Source organism: Perca flavescens, chromosome 23 (genome assembly GCF_004354835.1).
Source record: "Perca flavescens isolate YP-PL-M2 chromosome 23, PFLA_1.0, whole genome shotgun sequence".
In the NCBI taxonomy this organism is placed as follows: Eukaryota; Metazoa; Chordata; class Actinopteri; order Perciformes; family Percidae; genus Perca; species Perca flavescens.
In genome coordinates this window covers 13,725,165-13,746,154 of record NC_041353.1, presented here as the reverse complement: position 1 = coordinate 13,746,154, position 20,990 = coordinate 13,725,165, and the positions used below count along the sequence as shown (strand labels likewise).

Below are 20,990 nucleotides of genomic sequence, written 5' to 3'. Positions count from 1 at the left end.
ATACAAAAATATTGTTGCTGTTACAATACAGCCAGATGTCCAATACCTTGCTTGTTTAGCTAAGTAGAAACCAGAAGTAGGATATTAGGTTATTGATGAAATTGCACTTTTAGTAAACTTGAAGCTAGATTTGCATTTTAGGGTTTCGGCAGCTTAAAATTAGCACAGTAGAATAGTTTTAATTTGTAAAACGGCAACTCTGCACCCATACATTGGGAAGGAATGCAAAGGTCAAAGGACCTGAGTGTTGTGACTAAGTATTTTGTAGCTCAGTGTTAAAGGTGCTCTAAGTGATTTTGGGTGACCTTACTTCTTGTTGACGTTCAAAGTATTTTCAAACAAAACAAAGCCTAGCTCGCTCCTCCCTCCTCCTCATCCCGTTCCCTCCCTTTAGTGCTTCAGCGCACTAACCCAGCCATTTTCATTTTCAGCCATAACGTAATTTGTAGTTTTCTCATTGTTGCCATCCTTGAACCCCTGTCCGTGCTGCTTTAAACGGCTGCACTGTGGATTTAGGAGTCAGGGAATTCTTCCAAGACACATCAACAAATACAGGACCAGGATTAGGATGCTAATAGCTCACATCTCTCAGCCCCTGGCTCCCCCCCACCACCCTCCCTCCCCTCCCCTCACATGCTTTTGGTCTCTCCTTCTCAACCTGTCACCTCTCTCTCTCTCTCTCTCTCTCTCTCCCCAAGTGTTTCTACTTACCCCACTTTATCGGTTTCTCCCTCCCTTTCTATCTTGTCAATGTGTCTCTTTTGACCGAGCATCTCTTAATTGGCTAAATCCTTTGGTTTTTGGGTCTTGTCCATCAAATGTGTTATGTGTTCTTGCTTTAAATACAACATAAAAATCGTAGCAGCACCAAAAAACAGGTTAAAATGTCAAGTTAAAAGTTATAGGTACAGTAGGTACAACTTTTCTAGATTTATTCGGTTGGTGGGATTGAATTAATCAATAAATCCAGTAGCTCATGGTGGCTAATGTTAGCAAACTTTAGGAAGATATTGCCCTACAACGGACATTTTGCTTACTTTTCTCTACTGGTTCTACTATGACATTTGGTTAGCATTATCCCATAATTGACAAATATAGGATAAAAGAGTCATAAAGTTAGCAAACTGACCCAGTTATGTCAGTTACAAAGTACATTTGGTAGCATGAGCTAACAGTAGCCGCTACTGGTCATACCAGACCAAAGTAGCTGCAAATGCCCTGAGTGTATTGATCTGAGCAAGGGTGTGTTTTACTGCTTGGAAATTCAACTTTCCATTTTAAAGAGGAAGAATGTGTTAATTCTTCTTTCAAAAGTTAGTCTCACTTTAAAGACATTGTGTCGTGCAGTTTTTTGAAGTAGCCCACAGCTTTTTATTTGATCTTGTGATTTCTGCTTAAAAGTTGATTCTGTGATGTCAGTGGTACTAGCAGTGAGTGTCTATTCTTTCCCTTCGCTTGCCATGCATTGTTTAATTATTCAGACAAAGTGCCCCAAAGCCCTGCTCTAATACAAGCTGACTGGAGTGGGTGTATTGTGAGTGGGTCTGAGTGGGAATGTGCATCAGTGGTGCTTGACCAGTAGCTGACTCACAGATAAAAACACTGCTGCATAACAGCTTGACTCTTTTCTTTCAAATGGAACTCATCCAGAAAACCAAAGAACAAGAAAACAGTCCACATACACGGACAAGTATTGTAAACACCAAATGGTTATATTTAGAAATGAACACATTATTCAACCATCAACAGATCGTATTTACAATTTTACAAGAAAACGGTGAATTAGAAAACATATCAGTAAACTGCTCAGTCAACTCATTTCAAAATTAAAATACAAATACCATTTCCAAGTATACTTGAATACTTTTAAAAAACAACTTGTAAAACTGTTACTGCAGTGCAAATCTCCAGTATATTTTCTTTTTCATGAGTAAGAATTCAGTTTTTGTCTGCTAAGCACCACCAACATGTTTTCATCGTGTCCTTTCATCACTCCATTAACATCATCATCATCATTATGCAGACTCCCCAATTGCCATGGCAACGAAGAGACCCCTTTTACGTCTGCTTGTATTATCGTAGATAATGTGGGACTTCCACCTGGAAAATGACAATGCTTTGTCAGTTTTAAATACAGGCAGTGAAGGCATTATTACAAATGAAAGGAATGGACATGAGTAAGTGGTCCTGACTGAGTAACATCGAAAAGTTGGCCATGACTTCTCACATTTCCCATGAAATGGCCTGTTTTCATAACGTGTAAAGCTCATTTATAGTGGCTCATTTTTCTGGTTGTTACACTAGCTAGACTACAAGTGTGTCAAATTTTGCATCAAATGTTCGAGCAACTTTTAGTCATACATTTAAGGAAAGAGACGAAAGTTACAGAGAATAATGATAGCACTCTCATGTTTGTATGATAGGCTATAGCCAGCAACCAGTTAGCTTGGCTTAGCCTAACTTGAAAACCAGAAACTGAGGGAAGTAGCTAGCTAACAATCTGGTTTATTTAATCAATACAGAAATAAAAGTGTAAAAATAACAGTTTGTGGCTTTAATATATATATATATAACATGGTAATTAGTGAGTTTTACAGGAGCTGCAACAGTATAGGTGGATTTTGTCACCTTTAGATGGAGCCAGGCTAGCTGTTTCCCCCTGTTTCCAGTCTTTATGATAAGCTTAGCTAACCCGCTGCTGGCCGTGTACACTAATTGTAGCCTTTTTATATTATGCTTTTTAAAAGGGGATTTTTGAGGAATCATGATTGCAGTATTTTATTCAGTATAATATTTAAAATATCATCTTTCTTGATAAGCTTGCAAACCAAGACATTGCATCAAATCTATGCGTCCTCTGTGGTGTCAACAGATAACGTGTCATATCTGTCTTTGTCAAAGCTCCACTGAACAGTTTCTATAAATACCTTCACTAAGTGGCAGGAATTTTACAGCTAGGAGACCCTGCCATCTGAGGCCTCAGCTGATTTTCCACTCTACCAATGTAACAAGCTGTGCTAAAGCTTCAGCCAAGGTAATACTTCATTCTCTTCTCTAAGATAAAACAAAAGAAGTTCAGCTGCATCAATTTGTTTTTAGATGAGATAAACATGATGCTCTCTTATTTGTTTGTCTCGTTGTCTTTGTTTTCTACCCTTCTTTCTTTATCTGTATCAGCTTATCTTCCTCTTCAGGGTTAAACCACTTGACCGGCTTGGCTGACATTAATATTGGCTACATTTTGGCTTTTCTGTATCTCTGTCTTTGGCTGTAATTGGCATTGTGATCAGATCACAGTGTTGGCTGGTGGTAAGCAGCCTTTTGCCTGTCTACCCCAGTGTAGAGACAGAACATACCATGACTCAGACACCACTGACTCTGTGTTACCCTCATCTAAATTAACTTCCTACTTGTTCAGTTTGCCTGTAGGTGCCCTTAATGCAGTTTTGCATTAAGGACATTGCTTGACTGCTTGCAGAAGAGGAAAGTTCTTTAATACATTTCTATATAATCCAGCTTCAATCTGATATAGCATTTAGGGGACAATACCACTGTTAATACGATTGGAAATAAGTTTTTTTGTTGAATAAATCCATCCACTCACCCGTTTCAGGCGGCAGGTGCTGCTGTTGCGAATGGACTCCATCAGCTGGTCGTGGGCTGACCTTATTGGCGTGGACGGCCTGCTGTGCTCCTCCCCTCGCCTCTCAACCGACACGGGCCTCAGCGCGTTCTTGAGCTCCTTCAGGATGCTACTCGTCTCTTCTTTCCCCGACTCCTTCCCCTTCTTGCCCTTCTTACCTTTTGTCTTTCTCATCTTCTTGCTTCCCGCCTCGTGTGCCTTGATGACCTCCGCAATCATCCTGGTGGGCTTCTTCTCCCGCTGTGGGGGAGGCGGCAATGGGGGGGGAGGTGGGGGAGGAGGAGGTGGGGGAGGGGGAGGAGGTGGAGCAGGAGGAGTATGTTTTTTAGCCAGGTCACTGCGGGGAAGTTTGGGTGAGGACCAAGGTGAGGCTCTGGGGGAGCTGTAAGGTGAACGAGGAGTTCCTTTCTAGAGACAGAGAGAGGAAAATGGATGATTACAAATGCATTTAGAACTAGAAAAGGATAGCGGGTGTTGCAGATGTTAACACTAAGCAGGTGTGTTTGCATGTGAGATGTTGTATAGGAGTTTAAGCATTCAAAGTAGTTGAAGCGTCAGTTGAAGCACTAAAGTGTGTGCAGTGTCAGTTGAAACGTACAAAATTTGAAAGAGTTGAGGCCTCATTTGAAGCGTAATCAGAGAAAGCATGTTTTTAATCATTCAAAATGTAACTTTAACTGTAAATGATAAAAAAACTTTGAGAAATTGTGTGCACTGTAAGTTTGTATGCAAACAACCAGTTGAACTGACAAGAGTAAGAGAAGTACAGTAAGCGAAAGCAGTTGAAATGTTATTTGACAAGTAAACACTGAAAGTATACCTACCACATATAACCAGTCCACCTTTTGTCAAAGTTGCATATCATTAGCATATAGCTTGTTAGCTGAAGAGCTTGTCAGTGTTTGTCACAGAGATGTGGACGTTGAAAACAGTAATGCAGAAGGATAATCCTATCTATTGTACAGTACATCTTCCCATAATGGAGCAAAGTTACGTACCAGTGCAGTGGTTCTGGGGTTAACGGCTCCATCTGGCGCCCCCTGTTGGCTCTGCTGCTGCTGCTGTTTCTGTTCCTGCAGCCGTTTCTGTCTCTTGCGGTCCTGGTTCCTGGTGAGGATCCCCGTCATGCTCATCCTGGGACCAGGCAGGTTAAACTGGTAGCCCAGCTTGATCAAAGTGTAGTTTTCCCTCAGTATCTTCACCATCTCCATCTCTACCTGTGGGGTGTAGTTGTTGTTACACCTGGTTACACCATGCACATGCAGGTAGACAAGGAGAACTGCTAACCAGAGATTGGTTGCTTAGTGAAGATTTGTTTGATTGAGACAAAATGGGAAGTGAGTGAGGAGCAACTAACCTGTCCTCCACACATGTGTCTCTGATTGTGGAACCGAAGCTCAGTCAGGGTGTTGTTTCCAGGAAGTGCTTGAACCAGCGCCATCACACCCTTTCCAGTCACATAGTTGGACTCTATATTCAGACTGGTGATGGACGAGTTCTCCCTCAGCATCTTAGCAATGGCCAGAGCCACAGGGTCGTCGGCCCGGGTGTTGGCGAGGCTGAAGACCCGCACGTGTGTGTTGGACCTCAGTGCTTCAGCAAATCGGATTAGGGTTTCCTATAAAGTAAATTTAAATATTCTCAGCGTGAAAGCATATAGACAGAGACAGTTTAGAGCTGAGATGCCCCAACTCAGAGGAATTTTTTCTGTCTGTGTCACGTGGGTTTGACCACTGCCACACATCTGTAGGAGACTACCAGCAGGTCCTAGGTATTGATTCCAATGGGAGAAGTGAACATAAACGCAGATTATGACTGATTATTTCGCCCTGTAATCAGTCAAAAAAAATATTGGACCACATTTTCAGAAGCCACGTGTCCCCTTAAACATTTTGACACAAAAATGGCATTTATCAGACGGACAAATCAGGAGTATACTTTGTTTACGACCTGTTTATGTCTCAACAACAAACTTGTGAGATCTGACAACATGGATAGGCTAAGCGTTTGTGAACGCCACACACAAGTTATTTTCGTAATGCTAAATATGGCTTTTAGCTGTGTAAATATGTCGGCAAAAGAAAATATAAATATGTGATGCAAATAAATTTTCATCCAACCACATGACGTTCACTACACTTGAAAACGAGGCCACGCCCACTTAGGAGACAGGAAGTGTTTGTATCTGTGGGGCAGCATGTAATGTGCTATCTTTAGTTATAGAGAATCTTTGATGTAGAATGTCATTTAATCTGTATTGCAACAAAAAAAGATATACCACACTGAAACTTTGAAACAAAGAGCTTTAAAATGTGTTTAATGGTAAAATGGTAGTTTAAGGACTATAGGGAAATACTTTTCACTTGACACCAGCCCCTGCCCCTACCACCACCACGTCAGAGAATCCCTGAAGACATTTAACACTTCAGTAAGGCCAGTGTTTACCAAGTTGACACAAAGGTCATCCTCTTGCCACTCCACCATAATGATTAAAATAACTTTCTTAGCTACTACTTGCCATTGAGTAAACCACAAGAAGAAATAAACCATGTTATTGTTCATTTTCAGTCATGAAAAGTGGTTAGGCCAAATATGTAACTATGCGCCTCATTAGATAACCATGGCAAGACACCTGGTTCTAGAAATAAGCTGGCATACAATCAAAACTTGATTCAAAAACCTTGATTAAAGCCTTTTTAATCCAGAAGGCCTTTTTTGACCACTGTAGTGAATGTGACATACATAATTCACCTTATTTGTTAAGTGTGGTTCTACACACTGTTGATTATTAACGCAGCACCTTGTTCTTAATATGGTTCTACATGCAGTGATAAACGTAATACATATACATGTAATTTACTGTCCTTAGTCACTTCATGTAATTATGACTGTTCAGGGACTGCAGCCCCTTTAAATGTTCTGAATGCGTGATGACGTTAGACGCTACGGGGTTTTGTTGCTGGTCAGCGCCTTTTTCCTTGTAGAGTTGTTTTCTTGCAAAAAAATTAAACGACACACGCACTCGTGTGCTCAACGTGAGAAATTGCCTCTCGTAAATATACTTCAATTTCCACACAGGTGACCCCGACATTAGTCTGCTGGACGGATCCAGAGACACGAAACGATCATGACCACTAACGCTGTTACCCTGAAATTCTGGGAATCGTCGGCATCGGCATGGTTCGCCCAGACTGAAGCGCATTTCGCTCTGCGTGAGATCACCGCGGACACAACAAAGTACTACTACGTTGTGTCGGCTCTCGGAAATTCAACGGCATCTAGAGTGGTGAGCCTTCTAAAAACTCCTCCGGCAACTGAGAAGTATACGACGCTCAAACGTTTGAACGCTGAGAGAGCCAGCAGGCTTTTCTCCCTTCATGGACTGGGTGACAGCAAACCGTCTGAGCTCATGGACCGTATGCTGGATCTCTTGGGTGAGCACAGACCAGATTTTCTGTTCATCCAGCTTTTCCTGTGTCAGCTGCCTTCCCAAGTGAGAGCTGCACTAGCCAACACCACTGTCGGAGACTGGCTGAAGAGGCTGATAAATGTTTCCTGGCGAGTCAGGGAAGTTGTGTGGCCGCGCTTTTTCCCGCGCACATCGCTCCTCTGACGCCGGACGACTCCACCCTTCTTGCTGCAATAACTTCTTGTCGGCAGCAGTCTTCTGCCCCCAACTGTCTTCAGGCTTGTGTTTTTACCATGCAAAGTTTGGAACCAAGACTAACAAATTCCGTTCACCATGCAGTTTCGGCAGGTCGGGAAACGCCCGGGCCGGCGCTAAGTAATGGCCATGGACGTCGGCCGCGTTGGCAGGCCGCTTTTCATCCGTGACAGCATCTCCGGACAGCGTTTTCTGTGCGACACGGGAGCACAGAGGAGCGTCCTACCTGCTTCCCGTTTGGACATGTTGACCGGCAGCCACGGCCCCCCTATGGAAGCTGCTAATGGTAGCCCCATCCGCACATACGGGACGAGGTACATTGAATTGTGTTTCGAAGGACAGCAGTTTGGCTGGGACTTTGTTACAGCGAAAGTTGCCATTCCCCTCCTCGGCTCCGATTTTTTGTGTGCACATGGGCTGTTAGTGGATGTAAAGAACTGTCGTTTGATCGACGCAGTCACGTTCTGTTCTTATACGTGCACGCTCAGCGGGGCTGACTCCATAAGACTGTCTAGCATGCTCTCAGCCTCAGATGTCTTCCACCGTCTACTTGCCGGTTTCCCAGCCCTCACTCAGCCCAGGCGCCTCGACCCGACCAAGCTTGCCGTGGCAAAGGCTGAGTTCGCGAATATGGAACACCTGGGCATAATCCGCCGATCCAACAGCCCGTGGGCGTCGCCCCTCCACCTCGTCCCCAAACCTGGTGGCGGCTGGCGCCCCTGTGGGGACTACCGGCGGCTTAATGAGGCAACGACACCTGACCGCTACCCAGTCCCGAACATACAGGATTTTTCAGCGCATCTGGCTGGTAAGGTGATTTTTTCCAAAGTGGACCTCGTCCGGGGATATCATCAGGTGCCTGTACACCCACTGGATGTTCCCAAAACGGCAGTGATCACGCCGTTTGGTCTTTTTGAGTTCCTGCGCATGCCGTTCGGCCTTAAAAACGCAGCTCAATCTTTTCAACGCCTCATGGACTCTGTTTTGCGGGACCTGCCTTTTCTTTTTGTGTACTTGGATGACATCCTGGTAGCGAGCACGTCCACGTCTCAGCACCTGGCACACCTCCGCACACTGTTTGAGCGGCTTAGCCAACATGGGCTGATTGTCAACCCTGCCAAGTGCCAGTTTGGTCTCTCCACCATTGACTTCCTGGGACACAGAGTCACTAAGGATGGTGCAGTTCCTCTCCCATCAAAGGTGGAGGGGGTGACACATTTCCCACGCCCGCTCACTGTCAAATCCCTGCAAGAGTTCCTCGGCATGGTGAATTTTTACCACCGCTTCATCCCTCAAGCCGCTCAGCTCATGCAGCCCTTGCACGAGGCCTTGAAAGGTAAACCCAAACACGCTGTGGACTGGACTGAGTGCAGGGACAAGGCTTTTGCTGCCACTAAGGCAGCCCTGGCGAATGCCACCATGCTGGCGCATCCTTCTCCTACGGCCTCCATCGCCATCACCTCAGACGCCTCAGACTACGCTGTTGGTGCTGTCTACGAGCAGTGGGTGGACGGGGCCTGGCAGCCACTGGCTTTCTTCAGCCGTCAGTTGCGCCCCAGTGAGCGGAAGTACAGCACTTTCGACCGGGAGCTGCTGGGTCTCGGAGTGAACCTCCACTGCACGACCGCATATCACCCGCAGGCTAATGGGCTCTGTGAACGTTTTCACAGGTCGATGAAGGCTGCCCTGCGGGCCAGCCTTAAAGACAGCAACTGGGTCGACAAGCTCCCATGGGTGATGCTGGGCATCAGGACTGCGCCAAAGGAGGACCTTCAATCCTCTTCCGCAGAGCTTGTTTATGGACAGCCGCTGCGGGTTCCAGGGGATTTTGTCCCTAGCACCACGGTTCCTTGGTCTGCTACACTCCAGCGGACTACTCTACTGGACAATGCAATGCTTTTTGCACCTGTCCCCACTTCCCGTCACGACCACCCTCAGTCATACGTCCCCGCCGGGCTTCAGACGGCCGACTATGTTTTCATTCGCCAAGATGCCCACAGGGGACCGCTACGCCCGCCCTACAAGGGCCCATTCCGCGTTCTGGAGTCAGGGGACAAACATTTTGTGGTGGACAGGGGCGGTAAACCGGAGCGCCTCTCCACTGACCGCCTCAAACCAGCTCACTTGGACGTAGCCAGGCCAATCGACCTGGCTCGGCCCCCACGACGTGGACGGCCTCCGGCCCTGTCCCCAACTCCTGTTTCCCCCTCTCCCGGGCCTCTCACACTACATGCCCCGCACCCGTGTCAGGACGGGAAGCACCCGTTGTGGTCGGTTAATACGGCCACCTCCCCGTTGACTGTCTGGTTATCTTCTGATATGGTGAATTCTGTGGGGACGTGTGTAGTGAATGTGACATACATAATTCACCTTATTTGTTAAGTGTGGTTCTACACACTGTTGATTATTAACGCAGCACCTTGTTCTTAAAGGGGTGATAGAATGCAAAACCGATTTTACCCTGTCATAGTTGAATAACGACAGTTCGGTGGGTAAATAGGACATACATAGAAGCTCAAAGTCCCACTGATACCCCTTTACTATGAAAATTTCATATTTTGAAACTGCCGCTGAAAACGGGCAAATCCCAACAAAGCTGGAAGTTGACGTCAACCTCCCAAAAACCGGAACCTTTGTCAGCCCATGGGTGTATTAAGAGAACGGTCACGCCCCAACATTTACATAGGCTACACAACTGACCTGAGATCAGGTAGTCTTCCGAATCTAGGTCGTGCAGATCTCTGCTATTCCATTACAAAATCTACTTCTGAAACTTTTTTATGCGAGAAATCAACTATGTAAGGCTCAAATATGGGCCATTTTACGAAAATGGATGGCTAATTGCAAATTTTGTCCAACTGTGTGTCGGAATTCAGCTGCCGGTGCTGCCTGTGTTGCTGCCTCGCCGCCCGACCTGCCTTCCTTCACACACCCCGGCCTGCTCTGAGGTACTTGGAGCTCCATCACGACTGGCAGCCCACAGCACTCCATACCCGCACAAAGTCACCGTTTTTTGGATAATGGACTACTAAACGCTGGTGCTCTGACAGAGCTCCAGGGCCTGCAGCTCCCCTCTTCCTGCTAGCTAAATGCCCGGTGTGTGTGAGTGAGAGCACGGTCAGCGAGCTTGTTACGCCAGCAATCTGTTACCACAGGTTCCAGTTAATCTTTTAATGTGTGTAATTATAATGTGTTGAGTTATTTAAACAAACGATTGGGGAAATAAACGCCGCTTGTCCGCGAGTCTCATTGATAGAGCCTGCGGCTGGATGTAGCTCTATCAATGAGAGCTAGCTCCTCCTAAAATTCCTCTGAAATTCACAAATATTCATTAACTTGAAATCGGACACCGTTGTTAGCTTTATAAGACATTTAGGGAGATGTTGTATACGTGGCGTGATGAAATTCAAACTGTAAATATACAGAAATTACGCCAAAAATGAAGCTAACTATCCGTGATTTGTAGCTAGCTACACATAGCTAGGATTGAAGGGACAGTCATAGATAACAAAACCCCTAATCTTCACAAAAATTCATTAACTTGAAATCGGACACTGTTGTTAGCTTTATAAGACCTTTAGAGATATGTTGTATAAGTGGCGTGACAAAATTCAAACTGTAAATATAGCTAGTTATGCTGACAGCCAGCCAAGATTAACTGGAACTTTTGTAAGAGATTGCTGGTGTAACAAGCTCGCTGACTGCGCTATCACTCTCACACACGGGCCATTTAGCTAGAAGGAAGAGGGGAGCTGCAGGCCCCGGAGATCTGTCAGAGCACCAGCGTTTGGTCCATTAACCCCAAAACGGTGACTTTGCGCGGGTATCGAGTGCTGTGGGCTGCAAGCCGTAACGGAGCTCAATCGAGCTCAGAGCAGGCCGGGGTGTGTAAAGGAAGGCAGGCCGTGCAGCGAGGCAGCAACACAGGCAGCACCGGCAGCTGAACTCCGACACACAGTCTTACCAAATTTGCAATAAGCCATCAATTTTCGTAAAACGGCCCATATTTGAGCTTTATATAGTTGATTTCTCGCTTAAAAAAGTCTCAGAAGTGAATTTAATAACGTAATAGCCCGACAAACAATGTATAACTTTGCAATGAGACCTGCTGTCGAGTCTCCCATGTGTTTCTATGTAGTTTGCTCAAACCAATCAGCGTGTAGCTCATTCTGAATATTCATGAGCATACCATATTTGGAAGAAAAGCTCTTGTTCCAAATAGAGCCATATTCACAGGGTAGTTAAGGGCCTAATAAAATAGCATTCGGGCAATTTTCAGCCCAACCAATGTTACATACCCCATTAGGAGACCTTAAGGAACAGTGTAAAATACCCTATATAATCATTCTATCACCCCTTTAATATGGTTCTACATGCAGTGATAAACGTAATACATATACATGTAATTTACTGTCCTTAGTCACTTCATGTAATTATGACTGTTCAGGGACTGCGGCCCCTTTAAATGTTCTAAATTAAACGACACACGCACTCGTGTGCTCAACGTGAGAAATTGCCTCTCGTAAATATACTTCAATTTCCACACCACTGTATTTACACCTATTACTGATGTAAACAAACCTTTAAAGCTATAGTATAGTTTCTGTCTTCCACATGAGGAACTCTAAGTAATGACAACTACACTAGTTGCATCCATATGATGCAAGTATTGATGATCGCGCACCACCCCCACCCCTCCTCCACACAGTTGCTTGTAACCAAGGAGGACACGGAGGATTAAAAAAACATGATGGAGTCTTCACAAGAGGTAATTATCTTCACTCAAGCTTCTGTGCGCCAAAGTCACCAGACTTTAGCCTGGTCCTACCAGACTCTGGTACATTTGTACAGAGAGTCTGGCCACTCTCCATTGCCAAGTGTTAACTTCCTTGAAGGCGGGTGCTCTGTTGAAGTTTAAAACTACTGGATTTGCCCAGAGCCACTCTGGAACTGCCATAACCAATCGCTAACGTTTGGCCATGACGTCGGCTTAGCATCGCTAGCCTTAGCTACTCCTTCACCACTAACGGAGCGAGCTGGAAAATCAAACTTTCCCCGAACCCCGTGGGGAGGAGGGCCACAACATCATGGCCACCAACACAACTCAGCAAAGATTGTTCTTGCTCAGGCTTTAACTTCTGGATATTCGGCAGCGTTGCCACAACGGACTGAATGGCTTCGTTCACATCTTTCTCCGCCGCCATTACGGAACTACAACTCTAGCGCACGGCCTCAACATCATCGTTCTCAGCCCCTCTGTTTGCTGATTGGACCGCCAAAAATTTGGCTGGAGAAAACCTAAGACGTAGTACTGAAGGGAAATCAAAATTGAGCGTAAGTACGTAGGAGGGCGGAGCCAAACTAACCAGACTTCATCCTTTTCTAAATATACTGTAGCCATACTGAGAAATACAGAGAGAGTTTTGTGGAGCTGATATGCTTAATTAACTTTGTATCAAATCATTTGGCAGTGGCTTCAATGTAACGGACGCCCATTAATATAAAATTGTTATATTATAATAGTTGCACACTTTAGCTTTAATAATGTCTGCATTCGTACCTGTGAGATATCGTCAATGTTGTTGAGATTAACCTCTGTGAGTTCAGGGTCGTCACTAAGAGCTTGTTGGAGAGCTTCGTCGACAACTGTTGGGTTTCCGGTCGCGTTCGGGTCGGCAGGTGGAGGGGGAGGGGTCAGTCTCATAGGCTCCACCCTCTGCGGCTTCAGTAGCATTGGGGTTTCGGCCTGTGACATCAAAGCCCCAGAATCCTTTGAGGGTTCAGGTTTTAATATATTATCTTGTTCCTCCTCCTCATCCTCCTCCTCCTGATCTTCCTCCTCCTCTGTTACAGCTTCCTCCTCTTCCTCACTCTCCTCTTCCTCCTCTTCCTCTTCCTGTTCATCTTCGTCTTCCTTCTGCTTTTGTGTTTCGTGCTTTTTCTGTTCTTTCTCATTTTCAACATCTTTTTCGTCCTCTGCCCCGCTGTTTTCTTCTGTCACACACTCCTCTTCTTCTTCATCCTGTATTTTGATAAAATGATTCAGTGAAATGCAATGCTGTAATTATGTGTTTTCTTCAAACCAAATAACATGTATATTGTAAAGCTAAATTAACACAGATGGCTTTCAGGCAACTGTGGAATAAGGGGTAATTTGTTGTGATTTTCCTTTTAGTACTTTAAATGACTTTTAACTTTTTTTAAGCAATCTGTTTTAAGTTATATCTGATAAAACTTCAAACAAGCTGGCTTCGTGCTCAGGCACATTGTACAAATGCCAAGCAAATCTAATTAAATATCATTACTGACCTGTTTGGGGCTTCCTCCACCTATCTCGTCCTCCAGCAATCTCTGTGTCTCGTTTTCCCAATACTTCATGAGAGCCTCTCTGCTGAAGGTGCCTGTCGGGGTCTTGTCCGTCTGGTCTCTCTGTCTAAGTCCTATGGGCACGTTGGCGTCAGGATCAATGTCCACCAGCTCCTTTTCCAACTCAGCCAGCTCTTCAGGGCTGAGGGAAGCCAAGAGCTCGTCCTCATCGACATCTTCGTACTTACTCAACTCTCGGCGGTACCCAAAACAGCTCATGGCCAAAGCGTGATTAGCACAGACCGGTCAATATGAGTTTAAACAACCACAGAAAGACCAGTTCTTGAGTTGCATGCGGTTCAGGCTGGACCCCAAAATGAAGTAGGTGTGTGGGAGTAGAGGTTCCAACAAAAGACAAAGTCCACCGTGAGGTTGCTGGAGATCCACGGACATGAGGGGCCCAGTTGAGGTGATCCTAGCCGGATGAATCTGAACCGGATCTATCCTGGCTGGCCGTGTTGCTGTGAGTGTGTGAGTGTTTGAGTGTGTGTGTTGGTGTCCTCTCCTCTCTAATCTCGCCAGCTGCTCTTTGGGCCTTAAGAGAGGGATCAGAAGGGAACGTACCAAAGTGTTGGCCCCATGATGCAGCGTCTTTTTTGGGAGACACTGCTCTGAGAGACAGAGCCACAAAAAGCATGTGAGCTCAGAGACTGTGGCCTGTCAACGTAGCAGTCTGTCACCATGGCCTGAGTGGCTTTGTTCATGGCCAAAAAAGACCAACTGGACTCAACAGAACAGAACTAGAAAGATAAACAGAGATAATGTGTTGCCAAAAAGCTCGATCTCTGAATGGCCATCAGCAAAGAGGTGTTGGCACGTCCTCTGTTGTTGTTGTTGTTGTTGTTGTCAGTTGATCTATATGGTTTTAAAACTGCAATAACATGGCAGAGACACATTTCGGCAGGGACAAAGAAGATAGTTTAGGGCTGATAGTTGTATGGATGTGTTTTTTATTTATTTTTTTGCATTATATACTGTATGTGACTTCAGGACATCAGAGATTGGAACTGGAAGTTATAGAACCTGCAGTGAGTTTATGCCCGTATCTCTCACATACATACACACCCCTACATGCAAACACGACCAGTTCACCATCGTCATCACTCCAAAATGTTTATTCTGGCACAGAGGACATAATGAAAGAACAGGGATTATGCTGATATTATTTAAATGTATTACTAATACATTCCATGTTAAATTTAAGTAACAATACTATTATTATTTAGTTTTCAAACCCCATATTGAGTAACACAATATGAAGACTTAAAGCCAGCACAAATTGAGAATAATGTTTTCCACCCACACAGGTGTTTTCACTTACTGATTGGTTGATGTAGTTTGGTGACCTCATAGAATTCCCTGTCTAACTTTTCCTTGAGCAGAGGTCCAATTAGCGAGAAGTGAAAACACCTGCGTGGGTGTACATTGCGTTAAATATTTGCAAGAAATCTACGCTCGACACAAATAGAAAGACAGCAGCAAGGCCACACAGAAATTGTTGTTTTGGTCAAAAGCATCTTTTCAGGAATAACACTGGGAAGGATTTGTAAGGTGATAGAATGTGCTATGTCAGTGCAAAATACGTACGTAGACACCATAAAGAAAAGAGACATTTTAATTGTTCAATCCTGTGAAGAAAAATTCTTCTTTTGTGACATATAAAAGTAGCAGTAGACACTGTCACACACTGTAAGGCGCTCAAGCTCATAATAATGTGACAAATGAAATGCAAAAGGACTTTGAGAGAAGATATATTCCCATTGCCTAAAAGAGTGACTAGTGCTTTTTCATTAGTGTTTCAATCACACTTGTATAAATAGAATGTGTTTCGTGTAGAGGAGAGATCATACAGGTCACTCTTTGTAGGTCAGGTAGTTCTTCAGTCTCGGAGGATATGGGACAGCAGCCACGGCTTCAGGGTCATTCAGCATCCTGAGGCTCATGTGACCTCTGATTACCAGCCGACACAAGTGCTGCAGGGACCGTGGCTTGCCTGGGGACACACAAACAGACCTCTAGTTACTTAACACATTCTTAAAATCCCCATGGCTTAACATCATGGATCTTTAAAAAAAAAAAAAAAAGAAGAAAAAAAAAAAAAAAGTGATGGATTTGAAATTTTACTCAGTATGTCAGAAATCTCATCCCACTCGGGCGTATTCTCCAGGACGCGTTTGAGGATGGGACAGATGCTGACGTGGCTGACGTAGTCCAGGAGCATCCTTACAACACTGCCGACCAGATGTGTGACCCACGACACAGATACAAACTCGCAGAACTGAAAGAGGAAAAAGTCAGACATGTGATTTTATTGGCTCATTGATCAGCTAGCTGATTGGTCGCACGATGAACTGAGTCTGTATTACGCTTCAATTACTTACTGAGATGACGTTGGGTTGACTGTAAATCTGGTAGGCTTGGTTATGGAGGTCAGTCCAGCCACTGTCCATTTCTTCACCGTTACCATGGCAACAATGGAAACACCTACCAGAGACAGTGTTGCAGAGATGAAACATTAAAAGGTCTAACAATTTTATACATTAACCTTTTAATTATTTCAGTGCGTGAATGAGCTCCACTGAAATTACTAGTTAAGGAATGCAACTTTAAACTTTACTGAAATCAAACATGTTAGAACGCTCTACATTTTACGGTTGGTAGATGTACCTATAAGCTTGATATCCACTGTTGAGCAGCAGCTGCAGCATGACGGGGTCCCTCAGGCTGTACTGCAGGGCGGTGGGGAACAGTGTGTTGTTGATCGCTCTGAAGTAACAATTCACCTCTGCTCCATAGGACAGCAACAGCTGCACCAGCTCATACCTGGAAATGGCCAAACAGAGACGTCAGAGGTTGCTGCTGCCGCCAGTACGTAATCTATAATGAATGAGGACTTTACACACATATGTGCTGTATGCCACACACCTCTCGGCGCGTATAGCAACCAGGATGCATCGTAGCGGGTCCAGGTCAGGGTTTGCACCAGCTGCCAGCAGCATCTCAGCACAGGTTACATCACCGTTGGAAACAGCAAAGTACAGAGCAGTCTTCCTGAGGTCCCCGTAGATCTCTTCAACAAGATTTACATCCGATCAGCAGCAAGTTTAAAAGATACAATAAAGTACAATAAAGCAGGAAAAATCAACTTATAGACAGTTAAAATGTTCTTGAGGTCAAAGTTGTTGGTAATGATGTCGCAAGCAGTGACCGTTTTAAAGTCGTCATTTGTGGTGCATGTTGGGACGTTACGATCTAAGACCGGAGAGACTTATACGTCTGATCTTATTATCTTATCTTAAGTTAAGATTATCTTATCTTAATTTAAAAGATGAATCTGTTTTTGAGCAAGTATATGTCCGAGAGAGTTTTGCTCTGTCCAACCAGAGATGTGTGTTTTCAGCAAGGCGTTGACATCATATCCTTTCCGGATTAGCAGCTCCAGACACTTGACCTGTCCCCCGTCAGCTGCTGAGTGGATGGGGTTCTGGCCTGAGAGACGGATAGCTCTTTTTGTGGTAATGGGGATGAGGGTCCTCAGGATTCTACAGATAGAGAGAGGGGGGCGTGGGGGGTGGGGGGCATACAGGAAGGGAGCGTGGGACAAACAGTGAAAAACAAATGCTAATAGAAGAAAACAGGACATCAAGAAAAATGTTCATTAGATTGTGGTTTGAGCTACAGTGTTGTTCAGTGACGGAACTGCAAAACAGCGATAAACAGAAGGCTCTTTGTGGAAACCACCACAGTGAAAACACTGCAGAGCTGGAGAAACATGTTTCTGTGTGATCAATTTGGCTGTAAAGTTGGAGCAAAAGAATGTTAATTTGACTCCAGTAATTTATTTTCTGTCTGGAACTGTATTATCTTGTTAAACTCAGATATTCTCAAGCTTCAGGCATGAGAATATTGATATTTCTGGTGCGTGAGGATGGTTGGGTGCTCTCTTGCACAGAGGTCAGCTCACAGTATGTGTCCCTCATATGCAGCTCTGTGGATGGGCAGCTGGCAGGCGTAGCTGGCTACATTTGGGTCGGCTCTGTGGCGCAGGAGCAGCTCGACGCAGTCCAGGTTTCCAGATCCAGACGCATCATACAGGACGGTGTCTCCATTGCTGGACTGGGCATTCACGTCACCACCTAGTGGAGGACAGGGACAAATACAACAAGGTCTGATGAGGTAGACCAGTTGTTGTGTGGTGTTACTCAACATATGAACATGACAGATGTGAAGCACACATAAAGCAACAAAGTATTTTTTTTTCAGTGTATTACCATGCTGTATGAGTATCTCCAAGGCTTCAGTGTTGCCATATTCAGCTGCGATCCCCAGAGGAATCACCCCATGCTCGCCTCTGGCTGTTACTTTGGCTCCGTGTTGAAGCAGCAGCATCAGAATAGCTGGACAACCCACCTGGTACAAGAGATAGGAAGCAAGGACATAACTGAGGAAGGAAAGATGGTAGAGAGGAATGAAGGAGAAAAGTTGAACTTTATCCTGGCTGTTGAGTTCTGATTCTCTCATGCTCTAGCTAGCCAGTATCAATGCAGCGCTGTTCACCTTTGCAGCTTCATGTGTGGCCGTCCACTTAGTGAGACACACCTGCTCCACAAAGGCCCCAGCCTTGACCAGGGATACAACCATGTCGTATGATCTCTGTCTTACTGCTACAAAGTGTGGAAAATACAAGGTGATGCGGTACGAAGCCATAGTAATGAAGGATTTATTATTCACAAAGGAGGTGATTAAATAAAAGCTTTATTAGGCCAATGATTACAGCAATTACTGATGTTTTAAGAATACAGCCATGCTGGCGGCTCTGTGAGGCTGCATTTGGGAAGAGCAGTGCTTTGAGCTAAATGCTAACGAAGACAAAGCTAACATGCTAATGCCTAGCAGGCCATGTTCACCATCTTAGTTTAGAGCGTAAGCATGATTACATTTGATTATTGGCACTAAACACAAACATTTTAAAAATAAATAAATGATATGCCAACATTTGTTACTGCAAGCTTTGAGGCTCATTGGGAAGCGGAAACTCGCAATTTGATTGGTAGGGCAAACAGAGAAAGCTAATTTACATTAGTAGAGGATGTACACCAACTGAAGAGATCCACCAATACACAGCCAATATAGCCAATTTGTAAAGGTGGTAATCTACCAATAAGGTTGTTTAGGAACATGCTGTGTTTGTGTGTGTGTGTGTGTGTGTGTGTGTGTGTGTGTGTGTGTGTGTGTGTGTGTGTGTGTTTGCGTGCGTGTTACCAATCAGCAGAGGAGACTCGTTCCTGCTGTTGGTGTTGTGTGGTGAAGCTCCGTGCTGCAGCAGCATCCTGACGTTTTCCACCAGGCCGGCCTCTGCTGCCAGAGTCAGAGACGTGTCCCCATCATCTGTCTGCTCCTCCAGGGTCAGGTCTGTAGATGTCAACACTGCTACAAAAACATCAATAAGAATATGTTAAGGTTGGAAATATACACACACTCTGCCTACGTCAATGGATATTTTATCAAAGTGCAGATGCTAGATGCTCTCACCCTGCAGCACCACATACAGGACGTCTCGCTGTGGCTGCACAGCTGCCGCATGCAGAGGCAGCCAGCCCCTGCTGTCGCTCTCTCTGAAGGCAGACACACAACCTGACAGCTCCTGCAGCCCATACACATCGCCTGTGGAGAAACAGCAAAGAGCCACACAGGGAAACATTTGTAATATTCATGGAGTGAATACAAGCAAGTGAGTTCATACGCACAGGCATGAACACAAAAACAAACATTTGTATTCATTTGTAGGTTGCTTTTGTTTACTTCAGTATGATTAAAATGACTATAAGTACCACTTGCACATATTATTGTGCTAAAACAATTATAGACTGGATAAAAAAGGATGCTTACCCTTGTGAATGGCTGCCATTATCTTGACTAAGTCGTCACTGTTTGATTCCTTCCTAATGAACCAAAGGAAAACAGTAGGTCAAATAAAAGATTTTACTCTAGAAACACTACGAGACAGCTTCACAACAGTGTAGCAGTTGATCACCCTTACATTATTTAATTCAGGATTTTCAGAATTTAGAATCTACCTTATCCTTTGTGAAGTTTACTACCCCATCAGTAAATTAGTGTTCATATTAAAGATCAAAGAAGTAATTTTGACAGGTAGCCCCATCCATAATAATGTAGACATTTTGGACTCATACCTGTTCGAACATGGCAGCTTGTGGGCATCTGGAATGCTCTCTCGAATGGCAAACTCGATTAGTTCCTCATTTATGTTTTCCTGCTCATCCATTTCTATACGAAAGGACAAAGTGAGGAGTCTTGTCATTAAAAACGTGCTGACGTGCTGGTAACTGACAACAAGTTAAAGTCACATGTGTACTTATTCCACGGCTGTTAGGCATGCAACTTGTTTATCAGCAAAGGGCTGCTGGCACCATATCACCCTGGCTTGAAATGTTGTCATATACGAGTACAGTAGTATAAATCTGTAACATCTGAGATGACACTACAAAATTAAAGTTGAATTTAAAGTTGAAATTTTTGTCATATCAATCGGTCTCACCTGTTGATGTGAACGTGTGCCCAGGAGCACTCCAGCTTGCAGCCCATGCGTTTTTGTTATGTGGTCAGAGGCTGTCCGGGTTATATTTAGATGTGACCTGCTATAGACGACCTGACTCAACACTGTTCCGTTTTAACTTCCAACTCCTGTGTACAAAGTACTCCTTTGCTTGATTGGCCACACTGTGACTTCATTCAAATGGGGTTATTTGGTCATTGTAAACACAAAGACACATGACATGTTTGAAGGTACCTGTTTACCTGCACTGTGTTACATCCCCGCATTCCGCACAACAGTTATCTCAAGGGTTAATCTTTTCTAATACCTCACACTATTTTTCTGAATCTTCACCTACGTGACTGGTATTGATTTGATAATAATGATAATAACCAATTAAGGGTATTGGCTTTTACTTCATAAGAGTGTCATAAAAATACTGTACTTACAGCACATCTACTCTCTCACTCAAGCAATTCAATAACAGCATAGTGTATTTGAGTAAAACTTGGACAAAATAATTAAAACAATTCAATATAAATAGATTATGATCAAACAAAAAGCTAAAATAATAAAGCAAATATGATGGCTGAAAATCAGCAAATCTGCCATCATTAACAATTTTCTTTTTTTCTAAACAACTGCTTTGGAAATAACCATGACATATTCTAAGCGAAATATTCCCTCTAGAGAACAAGGGCCCACTTTCTCCTGACGTAGAAGTTGGTACGTGGGAGTTTATGGAAAAGTCTCAGACAGCA

The 20,990-nt window shown here is 44.3% G+C and overlaps 2 protein-coding genes across 3 annotated transcripts; both read right to left on the bottom strand.

The window, feature by feature from the left end:
* Positions 1–1,703: 1,703 nt before the first annotated feature.
* Positions 1,704–14,196, bottom strand: lmod2b (leiomodin 2 (cardiac) b). Its single transcript, XM_028570339.1, has 6 exons — positions 13,617–14,196; positions 12,868–13,329; positions 5,001–5,261; positions 4,642–4,860; positions 3,605–4,051; positions 1,704–2,100 (listed from the first exon to the last, which is right to left on the bottom strand). Exons 1-6 carry the CDS (start codon positions 13,890–13,892, stop codon positions 2,074–2,076), a joined length of 1,692 nt encoding a protein of 563 aa, XP_028426140.1. The 5' UTR covers positions 13,893–14,196; the 3' UTR covers positions 1,704–2,073.
* A 647-nt stretch (positions 14,197–14,843) lies between these two features.
* Positions 14,844–20,317, bottom strand: asb15b (ankyrin repeat and SOCS box containing 15b). 2 transcript variants are annotated; one of them, XM_028570337.1, is made up of 14 exons: positions 20,233–20,317; positions 19,868–19,961; positions 19,563–19,615; positions 19,206–19,337; positions 18,936–19,103; positions 18,231–18,337; positions 17,945–18,083; positions 17,638–17,809; positions 17,055–17,215; positions 16,599–16,743; positions 16,341–16,496; positions 16,055–16,157; positions 15,798–15,951; positions 14,844–15,666 (listed from the first exon to the last, which is right to left on the bottom strand). In XM_028570337.1, exons 2-14 carry the CDS (start codon positions 19,957–19,959, stop codon positions 15,527–15,529), a joined length of 1,722 nt encoding a protein of 573 aa, XP_028426138.1. In that variant the 5' UTR covers positions 19,960–19,961; positions 20,233–20,317; the 3' UTR covers positions 14,844–15,526. The 2 variants fall into 2 exon arrangements, with proteins under 2 accessions (XP_028426138.1, XP_028426139.1); XM_028570338.1 differs by having other exon boundaries at positions 18,936–19,100.
* Between the last annotated feature and the right edge of the window lie 673 nt (positions 20,318–20,990).

Bases quoted from the DNA above. Each gene is read 5' to 3' on its own strand.
- asb15b (XM_028570337.1), bottom strand. From the start codon at position 19,959: ATGGATGAGCAGGAAAACATAAATGAGGAACTAATCGAGTTTGCCATT. The intron at 19,338-19,562 runs GTAAGCATCCTT...GTTTCTCCACAG, and splicing joins AATGGCAGCCATTCACAAGG to GCGATGTGTATGGGCTGCAG. The intron at 15,952-16,054 runs GTAAGTAATTGA...TTCCTCTTTCAG, and splicing joins GTCAACCCAACGTCATCTCA to TTCTGCGAGTTTGTATCTGT.
- lmod2b (XM_028570339.1), bottom strand. From the start codon at position 13,892: ATGAGCTGTTTTGGGTACCGCCGAGAGTTGAGTAAGTACGAAGATGTC. The intron at 5,262-12,867 runs GTACGAATGCAG...TTTACTTTATAG, and splicing joins ACATTGACGATATCTCACAG to GAAACCCTAATCCGATTTGC. The intron at 4,052-4,641 runs GTACGTAACTTT...CTCTGTCTCTAG, and splicing joins ACCCCAGAACCACTGCACTG to AAAGGAACTCCTCGTTCACC.